The sequence below is a fragment of the Mustela erminea genome, chromosome 2, assembly GCF_009829155.1.
Source record: "Mustela erminea isolate mMusErm1 chromosome 2, mMusErm1.Pri, whole genome shotgun sequence".
Taxonomy (NCBI): domain Eukaryota; kingdom Metazoa; phylum Chordata; class Mammalia; order Carnivora; family Mustelidae; genus Mustela; species Mustela erminea.
In genome coordinates this window covers 153,259,033-153,283,496 of record NC_045615.1, presented here as the reverse complement: position 1 = coordinate 153,283,496, position 24,464 = coordinate 153,259,033, and the positions used below count along the sequence as shown (strand labels likewise).

Genomic DNA, 24,464 nt, shown 5'->3' with positions numbered 1-24,464 from the left:
ACAAATACTAAACACATTTGTGTACAGATGAAATCATCTGCCTTTACCTTTTTCCATTTGCCATCCAAATAATCTGACTGTTCACATAATCTGTTTACTTTGAAATGTAAGAGTTATACTTTAACTTATTGAGTGATTTCTCCTTGACTATAAATACAAGCAATGGGACAAGGAAACAATAATTTGAAAAGAAGCATTGAATTCCACCAGGATGTCTACACAGTGGATTTCTGTTCTGCTGCTGCTACAGCTCAATTGTTACTTCAGCTCTGGGAGTTGTGGAAAGGTGCTAGTGTGGCCCACAGAATATAGCCACTGGATCAATATAAAGACAATGCTCGATGAACTTGTCCAGAGAGGTCATGAAGTTACTGTTCTGACATCTTCAGCTTCCATTCTTGTTAATCCAAATGAATCATCTGCTATCAAATATGAGATTTTCCCTGCATCCATACTTAAAGATGATTTTATGGATTTTTTCAGCAAAATGCTCAATATGTGGATATATAACTTGCCAAGAGACACATTTTGGACATATTTTTCACAAATGCAAGAAATTTTGTGGCAATATTCTGACTGTATTCAAAAGCTCTGTGAAGATGTAGTTTTGAACAGGAAGCTCATGACCAAACTACAAGAATCGAGGTTTGACATCATTCTTGCAGACACCGTTGGACCCTGTGGTGAGCTGCTGGCTGAGCTACTTAAAATACCGTTAGTGTACAGTCTTCGCTTCTCTCCTGGCTATGAATTTGAAAAGCAAAGTGGACGACTTTCTTTTCCTCCGTCCTATGTGCCTGTTATTTTGTCAGAATTAAGTGATCAAATGACATTCATGGAAAGAGTAAAAAACATGATATATGTGCTTTATTTTGACTTTTGGTTCCAAACATTTAATGAGAAGAGTTGGGATCAGTTTTACAGTGAAGTACTAGGTAAGTCATGTTTCTAATTGGTAGCATGAAGTCTTAATTCCTAGTGCCTAGGAAGGTGAGTTTGTATTAAGTCAGAGGAATTTGTCTTTTATAAATGAAATGATGAAAGGATAATATAAAATGATCTTCCAGTCTCACAAATATTATGGAAACACTTTTATATGACAGGACCAGTTCCAACCATGTCATCCATTATTGAGTACATTACACTCCAGGAATTCAATAACCACAAATTAAAGCACTAAGGATTTCTTGAAGCAATTACATATCTATTCATTGTGTGTTTGTTTGTAATGATTTAATTTTTTTTAAATCTTTCTGGATAACGTGTTTTAAACCTCCTTTGTTATTTATTAAATACAGGTTGAAAATATTACTTTTGATATGCTTTACTTTTTAGAATAATTTTAAATGACAGCACATGGAGTCAAGATTTCCCAGATAACCCTTGCCCCCACACATGCATAAGGTTCCCCATTATCAGCATCCCCCACCAGAGTGGTACATTTGTTACAACTGATGAACCCACACTGACACGTTATTATCCATCCAAAGTCTATAATTTATAGTGGAGTTCACTTTTGGTAGTGTATATTCTATAGGTTTTAGCAAATTTATAATGATATGTATACACCACTATTATATCAGAGTAGTTTCACTGCCTTCGAAATTCTCTTTGCTGTGCCTATTTCTTACATATCCATTTTACTTTACTTTTCCCATTTAAAAAAAAAAAGGAATTAGAGGGGTTCGTGGGTGGCTCAGTTGTTTAAGCATCTGCCTTCAGCTCAGGTCATGATCCCAGGGTCCTCGGATTGAGCCCTGAATTGGGCTCTCTCTCAGCAGGGAGCCTGTTCCTCTCTCTTGCTCTGCCTGCCTCTTCCCTTGCTTCTGCTCTCTCTATCTGTAAAACAGATAAAATCTTTTTTAAAAAATACATTAGAAATTTCACTATCTTGATGAAAGCAGAGATGTTAATTGAGGAGTCACATTTTTCTCGTACAACTGTCTATAGAGTATTAAGAATATTATTTCCACTTGTTTCCCTTTTTAAATTAAAAATAAAAATGTTTTGTCATATTACCTGAAAGATTGCTTCATAACTGGAAGAAATATTGGCTCTATCCCAGACTCGGGATCCTGTGCTAGAAGTTTCTAATGAAGACAAATTCTTTCACCAGGGCTTATAAATCATGCTTTAAAGGCCTAAAATCTTGTTGAAGGGAGCACAACACATTAATAGTTCACATATGTTACTGCATTAAGGAAAAAATTAGTCAAAATTAATAGTGCACATATCTATTTCCATACTTGATGAAAATATTCCAGCTGTTATTTGCAAATATTATTTAATACACAGATATTATTATGCTTCTAATGTGAACCAAGTGCAATGGTAAGTACAAGGAGTCAAGCCGTACTTTAAAATCTCATAGTTTTCTTGGAAAATCTACAATCAAGGTAATAACTTGCTAAATTATAGAAATGAGACTGAGTACTCTGAGGAAGGTGTTTCCATTGCTTAATTGATTGGGGAGCTCAAATAATTGTTTACATTTACATCTATTAGATTTGCAGCATATCAAAGGAAATAAATGTATGTTTAATTTGATAGTGGCTTAGGTTTAATAATTGTTTATGATTGTGAATGCACTACTGTGATATTAGAAATAAGACTTACACTTTGTCTTTCATATATACATATGAAAAACATATATAAATATGTAAATATATATTTGCATCATTATAGATGTTTGTATCATATATGTGTTCTATTATCAAACTACAAATACTTTTAAACATTTTTAACTAAATTTTTCCAAATTCCTTTCAGAAAATTCCCTAGTATATTCACATTACATTACCATTACGATTACCATTACCTCATTTCCACTCCCTATTGTTTGCTGTAGGGTTTTTTTACTTATTTATTTATTTAATTTTATTTTGCATTGTTTTAATTTTAATTACAGTATAGTTAACTGAGAGTGTTATATTAGTCTCGGGTGTACAATATAGTTATTCAACAACTCTGGACATCACTCTGTGCCCGTCAGAAGTGCCCTCCTTAATCCCTCATCATCTATTGAAACCATCCACTTACCCACTGCCCCTCTTAACAGTTTGTTCTTTATAGTTGAGAGTCTTTTTCTTGGTTTGTCTCTCTCTATCTTTGTCTTTTGCTCCTTTGTTTCGTTTCTTAAATTCCGCATATGAGTGAAATCATATGGTATTTGCCTTTCTCTGACTGACTTATTTTACTTAGCATAATAGTCTCTAGCTACATCCATGTCACTGCAAATTGTGAGATTTCATTTATTAAAAAAATATTTAATTTCTTTCCTTGAGAGAGAGAGAGAGTGGAAGAAAGAGAGAGGGAGAATCTGAAGTATACTCCACACTGAGCACAGAGCCCCACTTGGGGCTCTATCCCACAACCACTAGATCAGGACCTGAGCCAAAACCAAGAGTTGGATGCTTAACCAACTGAGCCAGCTGGGTGCTTTAAGAACTCATTCTTTTTTTATGGCTGAGTAATATTCATTGTATGAATATACCACTTCTTCTGTAGCCATTGATCAGCTGATGAACACTTAAGCTGTTTCCATAATTTGGCTACTGTAGATAATGCTGCTGTAAACATTGGGGTACATGTATCCCTTTGAATAAGTATTTTTGTATGCTTTGGGTAAATACCTAATAGTGCAATTGCTGAATCATAAGGTACTTCTATTTTTAACTTTTTGAGAAACCTCCACACTTGTTTCTTGTGGCTTTGATTTTAGCCATTCTGAAAGATGTGAGGTGATATCTCATTGGAGTTTTGATTTGCATTTCCCTGATGATGAGTGGTGTTGAGCATCTTTTCATGTGTCTGTTGGCCAGGTGTATGCCTTCTTTGGAGAAATGTGTGTTCATGACTTCTATCCATTTTTTAAATTGGATTATTTGGTTTTGGGGTATTGAGTTGTATAACTTCTTTATATATTTTGGATACTAACTATTTCTTTAGGGTTTTCTATAATATCTTGTCATCTGCAAATAGTGAAAGTTTTGCTTCTTGCTTATCAATTAGAGTGGATTTTATTTCCTTTTGTTGTCTGATTGCAATAGCCAGAACATATAGTACTGCATTGAATAAAACTCGTAAGAGTGGATGTCCTTGTCTTGTTCCTGACTTTAGAGTAAATCTCTAAGCTGCTCCCCATTGAATATGATGTTCACTGTGGGTTTTCCGTATAAGGCCTTTATTTTGTTGAGGTGTGTTCCCTCTAAATCAACATTGTTGAGAGTTTTTATCATGAATGTATGTGTACCTTGTCAAATACTTTTTCTGCATACATGGAAATGATCATATGATTTTTCTCCTTTCTCTTACTAATGTGATGTTTGTTTTGCTTTTTTCCCCCTTCAGGAAGACCCACTACATTATCTGAGTTAAGGGGAAAGGCTCAAATATGGCTCATTCGAACCTACTGGGATATTGAATTTCCTCGCCCATTGCTACCAAATGTTGAGTTTGTTGGAGGACTCCACTGTAAACCTGCCAAACCCCTGCCTAAGGTAAGTGATTCCTGTCTCTTTTGTTTTATTTGCTCGGAGGCATTTAACCAGTATTTTACTTAGAAATATCATTCCTCAACAATGTCTGTGTGTTCAAACAATATCTGGAGTCAAATCCAATGTTCACTTGCTGTCACTCCAACATTTACACAATTCCTCATTTGAGATACCAAGGCTTGACATATTAGAGCATTAATGGATTTGCTTAATGATGAGAACATATGTTTTCTGCCACATATCAAGGCTAGACAAAAACTCAGTAAAGAACATTGGGAGAGGGATGCCTGGGTGGCTCAGTCAGATAAGGGGCTGCCTTCTGCTCAGGTCATTATCCTAGGGTCCTGGTATAGACACCCATACTGGTCTCCTTGCTCAGCAGGGAGCCTGCTTCTCCCTCTGCCTGTCACTCTGTCTGCTTGTGCTCTCTCCCTCTGACAAACAAATAAATAAAATCTTTAAAAAAAAAAAAAGGATCTTTGGGGGAACATAATAGCTGACTGACAAAATGAGCACAGAAAAAACTGCATTTTGTATATAATAAGTACCACAAATCCTGCATATTTAATAAGGACCAAATAATTTCATCCACTTAGAGCTGAAAAATATTCATAGTATAAAATTGCAAAATAATTCTGTTAGTGTATATGATGGTACTTTATGAAAGAAAGCAATAAGGTAATATGTTTTAAGATGATACTTTACCTTTAAGACATAAGAAAAACAAGCATCCCTTACTGAATGATTTTATGGTCTTTTCAAAATCTTGTTGTCCACCTTTTTATTGGTAATAAGATGAAACTAAGATCTTATTTGAGGGTTAACCTAATACCAATTTTGATTACAAAATGTTTAAGTGTGTATGGTAACTTTCTCAAAGTCTGAATCCTGAGGTAAAACTAGCAAATGTTCTGTTCAGTCTAACACAAGTGTCCAGAACAGATAAATCCATAAATATAATGTATTTACACACTATGGAATATTAGTCACAAAACAGAAGAGACGTCTAACACATACTCTGTGGTGGAAAAGCTTCAGGATGTTACAGAAAGTGAAAGGGGGTAATCACAAAAAGACACATATGGTATGATTCCACTGATAGGAGGTATGTAGATTAGTCAGATTCATAGAAATACAAAGTATAATGATGGTTGCTAAAGATGGTGAAGGAGGGAATGGGGAATTGTTATATAATGAGCACAGAATTTCAGTTTATCAAGATGAAAAATTCTGGTGATTTGTTACCCAGCAGTGTAAATATAGATATTATTGACTACATGCCCAGGAATAGTTAAAATGGTCAATTTTTTGTGTATTTCACCACAATTTAAAGATAAAAACAGACATTACTCTAAAATTCCTGATACTATTTGGTATCTCTCTTTTGCCGTTTGCAGATTTTTTTTTTTAAGATTTATTTATTTGAGAGAGAGAGATGGGGGATAGGGGAGGGGAGAAGAGGGAGAGACAGAAGACCCAGCATATTCTCCACTGAGTGTAGAGCCAGACCCAGGGCTCAACCTTACAACCCTGAGATCATGACCTGAGGTAAAATCAAGAGTCAGATACTTAACTGAGCCACCCAGGCACCCCTGTAGAAATTTGTTTAATAGTGTTTGCTGTGGTGTTCCTCTTTTGTAATGGAACAAATTCTTTCTTCACAGGAAATGGAAGAGTTTGTCCAGAGCTCTGGAGAAAATGGTATTGTGGTGTTTACACTAGGGTCTATGATCACTAACCTGCCAGAGGAAAAAGCCAATGTGATTGCATCAGCCCTTGCACAGATTCCACAAAAGGTTAGATAAAGTAACTTAATCCTATACAACTACTTAATGAGTCTGTTAAACTGTGTCAAGAGTTTGTTTGCCCTTTCCTTCATGACATGGAAACCATGATGATAGCTCCAATTTATCTCAGAGATGAGCAAAATATACATGGCAGATGGTAAAGTAGTACAGAAGGTGTTTTGACAATAACTTTGGCATTAACACTGAGATCAGAAAGAAAGATATTTAGGAGGAATATATTTAGGCGATACAGTGTAACATTTGCTATTATAATGTATCATGGGCAGATGCAGAAATCACCAATTTTGTCCTGTCATTCACTCCTTTTCCTTAAAGGATTTTCAAGGGCACTGAAAAACGCATAGATGTTCTCTGAAAGGAGTTAAATTTCAACAGTTATGTTAACCAGGAACTATAAAAGTCTGAAAAGCTTCATGCAGTTTATGCTTGCTGGATAATCCAGGTTACTTTTCCTTCCACTAGCTTTTCGAGAAAAGCCAACTCAGTATGCTCTTCAGAGAAAGGATGCCCAGGGCACACCAAGCTATGTTTTGGCAATCGTCCAGCCTAGATGATTCAGGGAAAGAGGAAAACTGACATGACTGGTGGAGTGGACCCGGCTAAGAGTAAAAGAGTAAAATAAATGAAAAGGGAGGAGATGAGTCCACACCTTCAAGGTGACCCTGTGCTTAGTAATAGTGGTTCCAAAAGGACTTTAACTTGCCAGAATAGTAACTCCACCTGATTAAGGAAGGAAATGGAAATATATTAAGGAGTCAACCAGAAACAAGCCTAGGAAGGGAAAGTTTCAGATGCCTCTTTCTATGTAAAATATAGTAATAAATTATTTTCCAGTATATAGAAAGCACCTGGAGTATTTGGGTATGTGTGAACTACTTTTTGGTTTACTGATATAGTTTCTTTTTATGCTAATGTTCACTTAATATCTAATGTTACTTGAACATTCACATAACAAATATATGTTAACCAATGTAAACCATCATCCAGTTTATGTGGATTGCTGGGGAGTTCTAAAACAAATCTATTTTGGTACTGGGAATGGAAATTGCTTGGGTATAGAACTCATATTAATTCATGCTATCAATGTTTTGTACTGCATCTATGAAGTGTTAAGAATCAGTTAAATAAAATGTATCATCATCACAGTTTGGGATGTTTTTCAACAACTGCACTGTTATTTCTGAAGTTCCAATAGGCTCTTCTTTGTAACATTTAAAGAATTTCCAAACCAAGAAATAGTAATAATAATCTAGATTCATGTAAAAAATTACCTTTTTCTTGGATGTAGTGTCTAAAAATTAGTAATGTAAAAGAAATTATAGGTACTAAGAGAAGTTATTCATATTAATAAATTGCTGGTAAGCAGAAATATTTATTTCTCACAAACAACAGATTGCATACTTAGCTTTTTTGTATATCAAAAGATGTAAAACTCTAGTAAAATAACATATGGAACAAGTGGATATACATGAACTCCCTCCTGTAACATTTTAAAGAAATAAATAGGTAATATTACATTGGAAGCTGATAGCGGTTACAATAGATAAAACAAAGTGAATGTGTAGAACTTAGTAATTTCTGATTGTTTGCACTAGAATTGTAATAACTACCTAAAAAATTCTTAAATACTTATATTTGTCACATTAATCTCATTTGTCTAATCTCTATGTGTGAAACATCTTGATTACATTCATACTTGATTGAATGTAAAAAAAAGTAAAAAATGTGGGTATTTATAATATTTTTGTCCTATTACTTATCAGTTAGTGAAAGGGGTCTAGCTAGATTATCTCTTAATTTCTTTAAAATTCTAATGTGCTATAACTTCAAAGTTTCAACTCATGAAATAAGGGATTTTCTTTAACAGGTTCTATGGAGATTTGCTGGCAAGAAACCAGACAACTTAGGACCAAATACTCGGCTGTATGACTGGATCCCCCAGAATGACCTTCTTGGTAAGACTCTGGAAAACACTGAATTAAACGTAATGCTAAACAAAATGATAAGAGTTCCCAAGAAATAAATTTATTGAGCATTCATTATTGAAAAATTCAAAAACAAAACTTAACTTCATTACATTTATTTTGCCGTGCTCGGGGGGAAAAAGATCAGATACGGGATGTTATTACACACAGCCACATTCCTTATGACTAGAATCAAAGTATCCCTATTTCAGGTGTAATTACTTCTCAAGCATAATTTTCTAATTTTTAATTTAAATGCAAATAGCCAACATAGAGTGCATCATTAGTTTCAGTTGTACTGTTCAATAATTTATCAATTGCATGTAACACCCAGTGCTTACCACATCAAATGCCCTCCCTAATGTCCATCACCCAATTACCCCATCCCCCAGCTACCTCCCCTCCAGCAACCCTTGGTTTGCTCCCTATAAGGGTAAACTATAGTACACCATAGGTTTGTCTCCCTGTATGATTTCTTTCCATTCTGTTTTCCCTCCTTCCCCTTTGATCCTCTGTGCTGTTTCTTATATTCCACATATGGGTGAAAGCATAAGATTATTGTCTTTCTCTGACTGACTTATTTCATTCAGCATAATACCCTCCAGTTCCATCCATGTCAGTGTAAATGGTAGGTATTCAACCTTTATGATGGCTAAGTAATATTCCATTGAATTAATATACCACTTTATCTTTATCCACTCATTGTCCATGGATATCTCAGCTCTTTCTACAGATTGGCTATTGCGGACATTGCTGCTATAAACACTGGGGTTTATAGCAGTGCTCCTTCAGAGTTTATCTTTGTGCATGATGTAAGAAATAGTCCAGTTTCATTCTTCTACATGTGGCTGTCCAATTTTCCTAGCACAATCAATTGAAGAGACTGTCCTTTTTTCATTGAATATTCTTTCCTGTTTTGTCAAAGATTACTGGACCATAAAGTTTAGGGTTCATTTTTGGGTTCTCTATTCTTTTCCATTGATCTAAGTATCTGTTTTTGTGCCAATACCATTCTGTCTTCATGATTACAGTTTTGTAATAGAGCTTGAAGTCCATAATTGTGATGCCACCAACTTTGGATTTCTTTTTCAACATTCCTTTTTTCAACATTCCTTTCAACATTCCTCTCTCAACATTTTTTTTTCAATATTTGGGGTCTTTTCTGGAACCATACAAATTTTAGGATTATCTGTAACAGCTCTTTGAAAATTGTTGATGATATTTTGGTCGGGATTGCACTGAATGTGTAGATTGTTCTGCGTACCATAGACTTTTAACAACATTTATTCTTCCAATCCATGGGCATGGAATATTTTTTCACTTCTTTGTGTATTCCTCAAATCAAATTCTTTCACAAGTATTCTGTAATTTTTAGTGTACAGATCCCTTACATCTTTGGTTAGGTTTATTCCAATGTATCTTATGGTTTGGGGTGCAATTTTAAATAGGATAGACCCCAAAATTTCTCTTTCTTCTGTCTCATTGTTAGTGTATAGAAATGCAACGGATCTCTGTGCATTGATTTTATTTCCTGCCACGTGGCTGAATTCCTGCATCAGTTCCAGAAATTTGGGGATAGAGTGTTTGGGGTTTTCCACATAAGGTATCATGTCATCAGCAAAGAGTGAGAGTCTGACTTCTTCTTTGCCAATTTGAATGCATTTTATTTTCTTTTTGTTGTCTGACTGCTGAGGCTAGGACTTCCAGTACTATGTTGAACAAAAATGGTGAGAGTGGGCATCCCTGTCATATTTCTGACCTTAGAGGAAAAGCTCTGTTTTCCCCCCATTGAGAATGATATTCACTGTGGGCTTTTCATAGATGGCTTTTATGATATTGAGGTAGGTTTCCTTTATGTCTACACTGTGGAGAGTTTTAATCAAGAAACATGCTGTGTTTTGTCAAATGATTTTTCTACATCAATAGAGAGGGACATATATGGTTCTTGCCCTTTCTTTTATTAATGTGATGTATTGCAATGATTGGTTTGTGAGTGCAAACAGCCCTTGCAGCAGAGGAGTAAATCTCACTTCATTGTGGTGAATAATCCTTTTAAGGCACTGTTGGATCTTATTGGCTAGTATCTTGCTGAGAAATTTTGCATCCATGTTCATCAGGTGTATTGCTCTGTAATTCTTTTTGGTAGGGCCTTTGGTTTGGAGATCAAGTTAATGCTGGCCTCATAAAATGAGTTCAGAAGTTTTCCTTCCATTTCTATTTTTTGTAACAGCTTCAGAAGAATAGGTATTATTTCTTCTTTAAATGTCTGGTAGAATTCCTCTGGGAAGCCATCAGCTCTCGTCTCTTGTTGGTTAGGAGATTTTTTCTTACTACTTCAGTGTCCTTCCTGGTTATCAGTGTGTTCACATTTTCTATTTCTTCTTGTTTCAGTTTTAGTAGGTTATACATTTCCAGAAATGTGGCCATTTCTTCCAGATTGCCTAATTTGTTGGCAAATAGCTGCTCATCATATGTACTTAAAATTATTTGTATTTCCTTGGTGTTGAGCATGATCTCTCCTCTTTCATTCATGATCTCTCCTCTTTCATTCCTTTCTCTTTCTTTTTGATAATGTGGCTAGGGATTTATTGATGTAATTAACTCTTTGAAAGAACAAGCTTCCAGTTTCATTGATCTGCTCTACTCTTTAGGTTTCTATTTTGTTGATTTGTGTCCTAATCGTTAGTATTTTTTCTTCTGCTTGGTGTAAGGTTTATTTGCTGTTCTTCCTCCAGCTTTTTTAAAGTTAACTTGTGTAGTTAAGACCTTTCTAATTTTTTTTTCTAAGATTTTATTTATTTTTTTGACAGACAGAGATCACAGGTAGGCAGAGAGGCAGGCAGAGAGAGAGGAGGAAGCAGGCTCCCTGCGGAGCAGAGAGCCCGATGCGGGGCTCAATCCCAGGACCCTGGGATCACGACCTGAGCTGAAGGCAGAGGCTTTAACCCACTGAGCCACCCAGGCGCCCAAGACCTTTCTAATTTTTTTTTGAAAAAGGTTTGCATTGCTATGTACTTCCCTCTTAGGATCGTCTATGCTGCATCCTAAAGGTTTTGAACAGTTGTGTTATCATTTTCATTGGTTTCCATGAAACTTTTAATTCTTCTTTTATTTCCTGGTTGACCCATTCATTCTTTAGGAAGATACTCTTTTACCTTCAAATGTTTGAGTTCCTTCCAACCATCCTCTCGTAATTGAGTTCAAGTTCAAAGCATCATGCTCTGAAAATATGCCGGGGATAATCCCAAGCTCTGGGTATGGGTTGAAAAACAATATGTGACCCAGTATGTGATCTACTCTGGAAAATATTCCATGTGCACTTGAGAAGAATGTGTATCCTGTTGCTTTAGATGGAATGCTTTGTATATATCTGTGAAGCCCATCTGGCCCTCTGTGTCATCCAAAGCCCTTGTTTCCTTGTTGATCTTCACTTAGATGTCCATTATAGTGAGTGAAATATTGAAATTCCCTATTATTGTATTACTATCAAGGTGTTACTTTAATTTGTTTATTAATATATTTATATAAATCACTGCTCCCAAGTTAGAAGCATACATATTTATAATTGTTAGATCTTCTTATTGGAAAGACCCTTTAATTATGAGATAGTGTCTCTCTTCATCCCTTTCATCCTTGGGGTTTCATCCCAAACCAGACTTTGGTTTAAAATCTGATTTTTCTGATATGAGGATTGCCAACCCAGCTTTCTTTTGATACCCATTAGGATGAAAAATGTTTTTCTACCCCCTCACTTTTAATCTGGAAGTGCCTTTGAGTCAAAAATGTGTCTCTTGCAGACAGCATATCGATGTGTCTTGCTTTTTTTATGTATTCTGATACCCTGTGTCTTTCAGTTAGTCCATTTAGCCCATTTACATTCATAATAACTATTGAAAGATATGAGCTTAGTGTTATTGTATTATCTGTAAAGTCACAGATTCTGTAGATTGTCTCTGTTCCTTTCTGGTCTGTTACTTTTGGACTCTCTCTTCACTTAAAGAATCTCCTTTAATATTACTTTAAGAGCTGGTAAAATGATCAGAAATTATTTGAATTTGTTTGTCCTGGAAGCTTTTTCTCTCCCTATTTTGAATGACAGCCTTGCTGGATAAAGTATTCTTGATTTATATTTTTTTTTATTTAGCACACTAAATATTACATGCCAGTCTTCTCTGGCAAGCCAGATCTCTGTGGATAGGTCTGCTCTGAGTCTAATATCTCTGCTTTTGAAGGTTATGGACCTCTTGCCCGAAGCTGCTTTCAAAATTTTCTTTTTGTCTCTGAGATTTGCAAGTTTTATTGTTATGTGTCAAGGTGTTGACCTACTTTTCTTGATTTTCAGGGGGGTTCTCTGTGCCTCCTGGACTTGAAAGCCTGTTTCCTTCCTCAGATTAGGGAAATTCTCAGCCATGATTTGCTCAAATATGCCTCATGGACCTTTCTTCCTCTTCCTCTAAGACCCCAAAAACTCTAATATTATTTTGCTTCATAGGATCACTGATTTATCAAATCTCCCCCACCCTCTGGGTCCATTAGTTGTTTTTCTTGCTTTTCTCTGGCTTCCTTCCTTCCTTCCTTTTCATCATCTTGTCCTCTATGTCACTGACTCTCTTCTGCCTCATTTACCTTAGCTGTAAGAACATTTATTTTAGATAGCATCTCAGTTAAAGTATTTTTAATTTAAGCCTGATTAGATTTTATTTCTGCACTAAGAGATTCTCTAGTGTGTTTTAGGCTTTTTTTCAAGCCAACTTAGACTTTATAATCATTATCTTGAATTCCAGCTCTGGCATTTTACTAATATCCATTTTGATTATATCTGTGGCAGAGAGTATCACCTATGGTTCTTTCTTTTGTTGTGATTTCCTCCTTCTAGTCATTTTAACCAAAGAAGAATGGAAGAATGAGACAACAAAACAAAAAAGATCAACCACGAATCAAATGAAACACACACTAGACAAATCCAGAGAGCTCAGAAATTTTTTTAAAAAGCGGGGGGGTAGGGAGAGAGATTATAATCTCTCAGGTGGACAAAACATGGTGATCACCTTGGTTCTGGGTGTATTTTGGTCTGTTGGAAGACACTAAATCCCAAAATTTTAAAGAAAGAAAAACTCATGTAAACACAAAAATAAAACAGAAACAGTGCAAGGAAGCCAAAAATGAAGAATAAATCTATAAAATGCAAATTTAAAAATGAAATTTAAAAAATGCTTAAAAACAAAGAATTGATAAAATAAGAAACCAGCCGGCATGCCTGGGTGGCTCAGCCTCTTCAGCTATTGGCTTTGGCTCAGGTCATGATTTCCAGGTTTTGAGATCAAGCCCTGCATCCGGCTCCCTCCTCAGCATGGAAACTGCTTTTCTCTCTAGTTCCCCCTGCGATTTCCCTGCTCATTCTCTCTCTCACACACATATACACAATATTTTAAAAAAATAAAGTAAAAAACCAGTTGAAAAGGAAAAAAAAAAATAAAAGAACAAGAGATTTTATACTGAGAGTTAAATGATGAAAAACTGAATTCTATATATATTTTCTCCCGGTGCTGGAGTCTTATAGTCCTCTGTGCTCCAAAAACTGGTTGTTCCCTGTTGTTTCCACTGGTCTTCTAGGGGAAGGGCCAGATGCACTGATTCTCAGGTATCTTTACCTGGGCAGATCCACAATACCTTGCCAGGGGCTGGGCTGTGTCAGCTTTCTGATTGCTCTATGTGGCTTTTGTTCACTGAAGACCCTCTCTCTCTCTTTGGAGGATGAAAATAAAAATGGCTGCATGCCAGTCTCCGGCCCTGGAGCTGAAAGATCACAGCCCCTTCTCTTCAGCAAAACTTCAGGGATAAGCAGTTTTCAGGTCTGTGTGTGCCAAACTGCAGACCCGTGTGGTGTGCACCCACACTGATCCTCCCAGGGAAAGGGGAGGGTCATCACATTTCTGCCCTTTGGAGGCCCCCCACACGGAGAATGGTCACCTGATCATGGTGCAGTTTGCAGCTTATGGCAAACTGAGCTGAGAGCCCCCTCTCTGTCTCACTGAACATAACTGGTTTCTCTCCTCTAATGGATTGGGAATTCTGCAGCTCAGGCACCCCTGTTCTTTCTGTGATGGCAGGGATCCTGAGACCACACTGTCCCACCTAGGATTCTGCCCCACTTTGCCACCTGAGCACCTTTCAGGCAGGGACATCTCTCCCTGGAACAGACTTCTAAAGAGTCTGAATTTGCTCCCAGGGCTAAATCACTTTCTGGTAGCCAGCTTGTGGACACTCCCTCCCCCTACCATCTATCTTCCGAATATACTCTCAGATTCATTTTGCTGCACCTCCCACCTTGCAAAAAGTGCCCAATTTTCTATTTGTAGAATTTCAGTAATTCTACTCTTACATCTCAAGTTGAATTCATAGGTGGTCAGAAAGGTTTGATAGTTACTGCCTAAATTCTGGGACAAGATGAAATGAGGTCCCTTACTCTTGAACCATCTTGCCTCTCCCAATAAATTTTTAGTAATGAAATGGATCATCACTTTGGCTCCTAATTCTCCCACTTTATTCCTATCTTTTCTCATTCTACATGACTATTCAGTGCTAGTGAAAAATTATGACCAGTGACTCTACACTTTCTCCAGGAAAACACCATAATCTTTTTCATGAAGTCATAACACATTTCATGATAAAGTGCAGTCTTTCCCCTGATTTGAACCACCACTATCATACTTCCTGTTGCCTTGACACTCTACATGTTAAATTCAGTGGCTTTACTCTTTAAGAGAATATATTCTAATATGCCACCTCCTTTTCTTTTCTCTTCTTTCTTTTTGCACATGCTATTCTTTATCCAGAATTTTCCTTTTCAATCTGTCTGTTCAGCCGTCTTGTAACCATTTTTCAAGTTACAACTACCACACCAATTTTCACTGACTTCTCCAGCAGATTTTTGCTCTTCTTGCTCTGAGATCTAAAAGACGTTTTAATGCTATTTCATATGTATTGTACTATGTGCCTTATGTTGCTAACCTCTCCTTTTTTTCCTAAGAATTATAATTACTAATGTGCTGAGATTCATCCAATCCTAGGTCATCCAAAAACCAAAGCCTTTGTAACTCATGGTGGAACCAATGGCATCTATGAGGCGATCCATCATGGGATTCCAATGGTGGGCATTCCCTTGTTTGCGGATCAACCTGATAACCTTGCTCACATGAAGGCCAAGGGAGCAGCTGTCAGTCTGGATTTCCACACACTGTCTAGTACAGATTTGCTCAATGCATTGAGGATGGTCATTAATAACCCTTCGTGAGTATTATATTTTTTTTCATTAATAGTATTTAGAGATAGGTTCTTCTATTAATGATGACTATGCATTTCATCATGTATTTAAGAAGCTAATTTTGAAATATTAATATGTATAACTGATCTTAAACTTACCTTTATTTTCAACCAGACATTTATTGCAAAGTTGCTTTTTAACCCCATTGATTTAATGGGCTGCAACAATTTTCTATATGAGCAAATGCAAAAGTTATATATGGAATTGTAAGGACACATATTTAAAAATATGATAGAATTCCTAAAATGAAAGAATGAAGACTTTTCAGTTATGTAAAATAACTTTCAATTCAGTACCAAGAATATCCAAAACTATAAAACTTTTTGCCCAAGAATTAATTTTTATTTTTATTTTAATATATTTTATAGTATGTGGTTTATGTACCATAATATTTAAGGTACAAAAAATCAAACATATGTACTATGTTACAGAATTATGAAGCCATGACTATAATCTAAGTTTGGGACATTTTCATTAACCCAAAAAGGAATTGCATATGACTTAGAAGTCATTTCCCATTCCTCTTGCCTTAAGTAAACAATCTACTTTCTGGCTCTACTAATTGTATTCTGGATATTTCATATAAATGGAATCATAAAATTATGGCCCTATTGCATGTGGCTTCTTTCACTTGGCATGTTTCGAGTTTCAAGTTTCACTGATGTGGTAGTTTTGCATTGATGAATAATATTCTATGGTATGGATAAATTACAATCTATTTATTCATCCATCAGTTCATGAACATTTTGGTTATTTCCACATTTAGGAATCATAAATATTACTACATATGTTATGTATGAACAAAATTTGTTACTTCTTTTGGAAATGAAAGGAAATTTTTGGAATTCTAGAATTGCTGATCATATGTTAACTCTGTAAGGAACTGCCAAATTGGTATCCAAAGGAGATGCACCATTTTACATTTCCACCAGCTGAGTATGGGAGATCCAAGTTCTCCACATCATTACCAACACTTGTTATCATCTGGTTTGGGGCTTTTTAAAGATTTATTTACTTATTTATTTGATAGGCAGAGATCACAAGTAGGCTTAGAGGCAGGCAGAGAGAGGGAGGTAAGCAGGCTTCCTGCTCAGCAGGGAGCCTGATGTGGGTCGCGATCCCAGAACCCCGAGATCACGACCTGAGCTGAAGGCAGAGGCTTAACCCACTGAGCCACCCAGGTGCCCCTATCATCTGTTTCATTGTAGACATCCCAGTGAGTGTGAAGTGGTCTCTCCTTGTGCTCTTGATTAGCATTTCCCTTAGAGCCCAAGTTATTAAGCATCTTTTCATATACCAATTGCCATCCACGTGTCCTCTTTAGAGAAATGTCTATTCCAATTCTTTGATAATTTTTAAATTTTATTATTTGTCTCACCTTATTAAAGAATTTGTTATGTGTTATGAATATAACACATTAACAGATACATGATTTATTAATGTCTTCTTCCATTCTGGTTGCCTTGATTTTTCACTTTCTTGATTGTATCCTTTAAATAGAAAACTTTTTAAAGATGGTGAGACAAATAAAGAAATTTTCTATATTACACAGGAAAATAATGCGTGGGTATTTGTATTATTATTATGTATTATTAGCATAGCAACCACGAATTCGGTATTTGTTACTACTATCAGTATTAATATTATATTAGGAGGAACCAGGTGGTGGGTTTTAGAGAGGGCATGGATTGCATGGAGCACTGGGTGTGGTGCAAAAACAATGAATACTGTTTTGCTGAAAAGAAATAAAAAATTAAAAAAATATATATTAGGAGGGTATCATCTAAAGAAATAGCGAAAATGTGTTATCAAGAAGAAAATGGTAGAACAATGAATTAATAAAATAATTTAAATAGATAAGGAAGGAAGAAAAAGAAATATATGGCAGGTTGGGGAAATAGAACAGAAAAAAGAGAATAAGACTGTAGGTAAAAATATAAATATGCCAGCACATTTATTAAACTTTAACAGATTACATAATTTAAAGACAAAGATTGTCAGAATGAATTTTGAAAACTATATACTGTTTATAAGACATGTTCAAACAGAAATGTAGAAGAGGATTTTAAATACAAATATAGAAAATGATCTATTTTAGCAGTAACCATGTAGAAAGATGTTGTGCCTATGCGACTATCAGACACAGTACTCCAGAATCACTAATAAAAATAAAGATACATATTTCATAACGATACATAGACTGATCTGTCAAAACAACACAAATTAGTAGCTGGTGACACCTACTATGAAAATATCAAAATGCAGCAGACACAAACAAAAGAACAAACACACAACTCTACAGTCATAATATTGAGTTTTCAAACATCTTTCTCAATAACATAGAAAAAGAAGACAAAAAAGAAAGAAAGAAGAAAGGAAGAAAGGAAAGATGGAGGGACAGAAAGATGATGGAATGACTTAATTCCTACATGTTTAAAGGATTCAATTTGAAATATAACCTATCCCACATACATATACATCATAATATACAACACAACAGAGAATACATATATTTCAAGGATGGAATAGATACTGGAATTAACCATATGCTGGGCTATATACCAAGAGTAAATTTGGAAAATATAAATCATCAGCAGTATACTGTCCAGCCTTACTGGAAGTCACTTAGAAATTGTCAAAAAGAAAGATAATGGAAACATCTCTAAATTTTGGAAATTAAGCAATATACTTCTACATAATTCAGTCAATAAAAAATCACAACCCTAAATAACCTTCTTCTCAGCTATTCCACTTTCACATTATATACTAACACAACTGTATGAACATGTAAATCTAAAGAAATACACAAGATTTTTATGAAAGCTTTAGTAATAACGGCTAAAAAATTGTTAACACAAATGTCCACTGATCGTTAAATGAAGAAATACTCTGTGGTATTGCCAAACAATGGAATACTATACAGTAATAGAATTAACCGACAACTATTAGACAAAAGACAAAAGGAAATGAGTGTTATCTTGTTATTCTGATACATAAATAATAAAGGCTAATCTATGATGACTAAAAGGGTCAGAGAAGATGGGATCCTCCTAGATAACATGTGATACCCCATATCAATATCTTCGTAGTAGGTGTATTATTATATCCACTTCACAATAATAATCTAGCTAATTTTGAATTTATGAGCTATTCAGTTAAGACTATGTGCATTTTTCTTATGTTATATATTTAAATGTTATTACGGAAAATATATTTCAAAATTCTAGGTTTCAAAGAGTAGCACATGCATGCATGCACACACACACACATCCCCAATGTCTAAGGGTGCTTTGATAGTGTGGCCCAGAAAAGCCTGAGATGGAACACAAAGCTGATCATCTATCAAGATGTAGAAGCAGCTTTGGAGTGTTGCAGGAAAGAGTGTCCAGCACAGAGACAGAGGGGCCAGAAAGTGCAAAGGTGCTTAAGTGAGGACATGTTTGGCAACTTTAGTGAACTCCTAGCAGGCCTTTATGACTACAATAGAGTGTACATGGGACAAAGTGACAAGAGGAGAGGTTGCCAGGGACCCATATCTATAAGATCCTATAGTCCAAAACCCATAGCTGGATTTTATTCTAAAGGTAATGAGAAGCCAGATGGAAATTTTGAGCAGGGAAGTGCTGTGATCTGATATCGGTTTCAAAAATCAGACTGGCTACATGATGGAAAATAAAGAGTAGAGGGTAGAAGAGTGGAGACAGAGACCAGTGAGGTGGCATTTTACTTACCATGACACAATTCCCTTTGCTGCTTCATGAGGTCATTCTACAAGAGCATTCCCACCATCTCACCTACAGCTGTTACAAGGGCCCATAGCATTTCCTCTGTTAGAAAAGATCAAACTATCCTCACTGCACTTCCATTTTCACTTCTTAGAATAGTTGGTGATGGGAAAATTCCAATTTAAATGCCAAATCTCCAGTGCGGATCCAAATAAAAAACATACGGCTTCTGTAACTCTATGACATATATTTTGAACCATTTGTATGGCCCTTTCAAAAACCTTACATGGGAATTATACGATTAGGCAAATGAGCTTCCTTTCAATGTCGGTATCTTTATGTTTCTGTTTAGATACAAAGAGAACGCTATGAGATTATCAAGGATTCACCACGATCAGCCTATAAAGCCCTTGGATCGAGCCCTCTTCTGGATAGAGTTTGTCATGCGCCACAAAGGAGCCAAACACCTGCGGCCGGCCTCCCATGACCTCACCTGGTTCCAGTACCATTCTCTGGATGTGATTGGGTTCCTGCTGGCCTGTGTGGCAGCTGCTATATTTGTCACCACACAGTGTTGTCTGCTTTGTTACCGGAAATTTGCAAAAACAGGGAAGAAGGAAAAAAAGCAGTAGTTACATCGGGGGCCTCAAGCTGGTATGCCTCACAAATGGGACTCATCCAGTTTATTCCAGCAAGAAGTTGTGATAGAAAATTTCTTCCTCCTGTGACAAATGACTTTTCACCACTTAGCTTCTCAGATCAAAATCTGCTTTCAAGGGATTCAAAGCCTATTTAGGAGTTAGAAATGTCATGCCAAAAGGAAAACTGGAAAAAAATAAATAAAATAAAAATAAAACCGTATGGGTACTTATTGAAACTTATTATTCTAAATCAAAAGTCATCTCCTTCCAAAAGTTATTGATCTTAACTGTGTTTCAAACATTGGGTATGGACACAAGAATATTATGAAAGCTATTCGCAATATCTCTATTATTGTGCAAATATCAGAATATGTTAACTTAATTTGGGGCTAGAATTTTGTAGTTTTGTCCTTTGCTAGAGAAACGACAGTTAGTTAAAACTGTGTAAAATGATTTACTCGCCCATTTTGTTTTGGAAGACCACTAATTCTCCACAGTAAGATCCAGCCTCAGCCTCCTTACCTATGAACAGGGCAAGTTCTTGGTTGGGTTTCATCCAGCTTGTCACTTTCCAGCAGAATGTATGTGAATTTAGAAATCTACTAGCTACCCATTTCCTGTTATAAAACTGAGCTGCTCAACTGGTTAAGCTTCTGACTCTTGGTTTCAGCAAAGGTCATGATCTCAGGGCAGTGAGATCAAGAGATCTAACCTCAGAGTTGGGCTCTGGGCTTAGCAACTAGTCTGCTGAAGGTTATCTCCCTCAGCTTCTCACTCTCCCTGCTCCGGCATACTCTCTCTCCTAAATAAGTAAAATCTTAAAAAAAAAAACTAAAATTGAGCTATTTATGACAGACTTTGTTTCATTAGCTTATTCTCTTTACCTCACAGTCCTTTAAAAAGATTCACCTAGTGGCTTCCACGCTCATTCTACCCTTTGATAATGGATGCAAAGTCTCAGTTGTAGGTTGGATAATAGAGGACACGCTCCCTAAAGGAACTTACTGAACTTTCACTCTCTCCCATTGAGAGGGAAGGGGCTGCCATGCCTATCAGGGAGGGAGTCATCAGCTTGTAGGCCAAAGAGGCCCATTAGGAGGAGTACCTGATCCGCTGAAGCAGAGGCTGGTGGCCAGAGTCTGATGACTGGTTCTTGTGGCCCAGAAGGATGGGGCTCCAAAGCCCACAACAAGGTGCTGCCTCAGCTGGGCTCCGTGCTAGTAGTGGGCTGTCATGGAGTTGGCTGCCCCCAGACCTGTTCCGGTACTCGGCAACCCAGCCCAGGCCCCCTGTACCCTGTGGACTACGACATAGAGAGAATGAACAGCCTGGCCCATAAAGTGCTGCATGGCTAGCAGCCCTCAGTCAACCCAGTCTTTACAACCCCAGCCAGGCTGTGTGCCTCAGTTCACCCAAAGGCATAAATGCCCTACATGGTACCTAGCCGGACGCTGCTATTTCTAGTCTGCTACTGGGGCATGTGGCTGATTGCATAGATGACGGTACATTCGCTACCTGGTGTACATCTCTTGTGTGCTAGGCACATGTCTTCTGCTATGGGCCACTGCCCTGAGCTTAGAGGGTCCAATCACAGCCCACCACTCCTTCAGTGGGCCTTGCCATGGCTTCGTATTCGCACCTCCAGCAAAGACTGGTGACCAACCATGCAGATAAATGTCTGGGTTCTTGGTGCCATTACTGAGATCCTTGCTGTCTGCAAGCTCTGAAAGGGGGCATGGATCACCGCAGGCCTGGGCCTCTCTTGACATGGCAGCCTGTTCTTCTCTGATGCCTTCAGAGGACACTGATGCTGTATTGAGCTGCAAAGCCACAACCCCACATGCGGCTTGCAGGGAGTGGCACACTGTGAAGCTCTCTATGGCTCCTGAGCCTTGGCTAAGAAATACTTAAGGTCAGCATGTTGTCTAGTAAGACATTCTTTGGCTTTTATTTCTACTTCAAATGGTAGAATATATCCTACAGAAGTGAGTGTTTAAAATGTAAATTGTTTTACTTATCTGTGAAGTGGTCATTATAGTAAATATTCTAATTAGTGCCAGAGTGAGATAATTACTACTTAGCAAGCTAAGGAAACCATCTTTATATTCTGTCAGTTTCTCTTATAAATGGCTATGTTTTTTTAAATTAATGTCAGGGTCCATCTTATTTGAACACATGTAATACTTTATTTTAAGTACAATACTGAATTGAGGTGGAATTGTGACCATTCTAATCTTCACAATCTCAGTGAAAACCTTTCACTGTTTCACCAATATTCCCTGATATTGCCTTACTGTAGATAAATAGTCTATCAAATTAAAGAAATTCCCTTCTGCTAAAAAAGATAAAAAAAAAACAAGAATCTGAGAAAACTGTTTTTATGAAGTATAATGCAGAATGAGTTTTCAAATAAAATTTTTTTAAAAGTTTTTATTTATTGGGGAACCTGGGTGGCTCAGTGGGTTAAGCCGCTACCTTCGGCTCAGGTCATGATCTCAGGGTCCTGGGATCAAGTTCCACGTCAGGCTCTCTGCTCAGTGGGGAGCCTGCTTCCCTATCTCTCTCTCTCTGCCTGCCTCTCCATCTACTTGTAATTTCTCTCTGTCAAATAAATAAATAAAATCTTTTAAAAAAAAGGTTTTTTTTAAATTTATTTGACAGAGAGAGAGATCACAAGTAGGCAGAGCAGCCGGCAGAGAGAGGAGGAAGCAGGCTCCCCGCTGAGCAGAGAGCCCAAAGTGGGGTTCCATCCCAGGAATCCAAGATCACGACCACAGCAAAGACAGAGTCTCAACGCACTGAGCCACCCAGGCACCCTCAAATAAAATTTAAACATACTGTTTAATCATGCATTTCTACCTCTAGGAATCAGTCATGTAGAAATACACATGCACATGTTTATGGACAGCATATTCCCAGAAGTACCTAAATATCTATCAAACATACCTCCAATGAAAGACATAATGTATACAGTAATTACAGGGAAGATTTTGTTGTAAGCAATATTGTTGCATGTTCCCCACATCACACTGCTAAATGAACAAGTTCCAGAAATAAAATAAAATACATGCATTTTGTACAAACACAAAAGAAACATTCTGAAAGAACACCCAGAACATCAAATGATGGTAATTTAGACATTTATACATGTCTTAATCTTTTGACATTTCACAGCATGGTTTTCATGTATTAATTATACTGAATAAAAAAAAATCTGCTAATGAAATAAACATATGATTTCAATATAACAAGTTCCAAGATTTTGCTGTTGCACTATCAGGTCAGTAATGTTATTCAGAATACTTGAATTGACCAAAATCTCATATACCATCTATTGTTACAAATTTGGGCCCCTTTTTCATGTTTAAGAAATCCTTCATCTAAAATACCTAGTAATAAATATATTAGAATAATTATTAAAAATTTCAATACATGTGAAGATCTAAATGCACAATTCTTAACGATGTTACTGTGTTTTTAATGTCAGTATTATATGAATTTTACAGTAGCTTAGTGACCTCTGCTGGCGGACTTCCAAAAGATTATAGAATGATGGACAGTGGGGAGAGTATGTGCTATGATGAGTGCTGTGAATTATGTTAGACTAATGAATCACAGACATGTACCCCTAAAACAATAACACATTATATGTTAATAAAAAGATTATTTTATGGTAATTTTAAATCATGACTGCAAATAGCAGCAACTTGAGTATTCTCTAATTATCATTAGATGTGTGAATGAAGATCCTTTGGATGATTATATCCCAGCCATTATATAACTGTAACCCACTGAGAAACCCAAGAATCAATGCAAAGAACCTACTGCCTGAGCCCAGCTGACACTCAGAAATATGAGAGATAATAATAAAAAGATTATTGATGTTGTAGGCCCCTACATATGGGGGCAAGTTGTTCTGAAGAGAAAGAACTCAGAAATGACATTTCCACATTTTTAAAAAATTATACACATGTGACAATATCACAACTAAGAAATAGCTTTAAAAAAATGAGAGCTACAAATGTTACATTTTGAAAATAACTGTAGCTTAGAATGCCCTCAGCATACACCAGAGACACTCCCTGAAGCACCAGACCCTGGACAGTATAGACCTCTTCTTAATATAGCCATTACTCTCAGGAGCAGGAAGCAAAACAGGCTTTCCTAACACAGAGAAGACAGAGACCTATACAGAAAGCCAAGACAGAGATTCACCCTTAAAGTTAGAACAATAAGACATCACAGCCATGGATCTAATCAACACAGATATAAGTAATATTCCTGAACTGGAATTTAAATCAACCATCATAAAGATACTAGCTGGGATCAGGAAAAGCATACAAGATACCAGTGAGTCCCTTACCTCACAGATAAGAGCTAGTCAGACCAAAGGAAGGAAAAAAAGAAAAAGAAAATGGCTCTAAACATGATGCAAAACCACCTGGATGTAATGACCATAAGGATGGAAGTGTCAGAAGAATGACTAAGTGATATAGAAGATAAAAT

At 36.5% G+C, this 24,464-nt stretch overlaps 1 protein-coding gene across 1 annotated transcript; it reads left to right on the top strand.

Moving 5' to 3' along the window:
* The first annotated feature begins 211 nt into the window (after positions 1-211).
* On the top strand, positions 212-20,174 carry LOC116585144 (UDP-glucuronosyltransferase 2B31-like). The gene is made up of 6 exons (XM_032334471.1): positions 212-935; positions 4,351-4,499; positions 6,161-6,292; positions 8,172-8,259; positions 15,339-15,558; positions 19,670-20,174. The coding sequence occupies exons 1-6, from the start codon at positions 212-214 to the stop codon at positions 19,947-19,949; spliced, it is 1,593 nt and encodes a 530-aa protein (XP_032190362.1). The 3' UTR covers positions 19,950-20,174.
* The last annotated feature ends 4,290 nt before the right edge of the window (positions 20,175-24,464 follow it).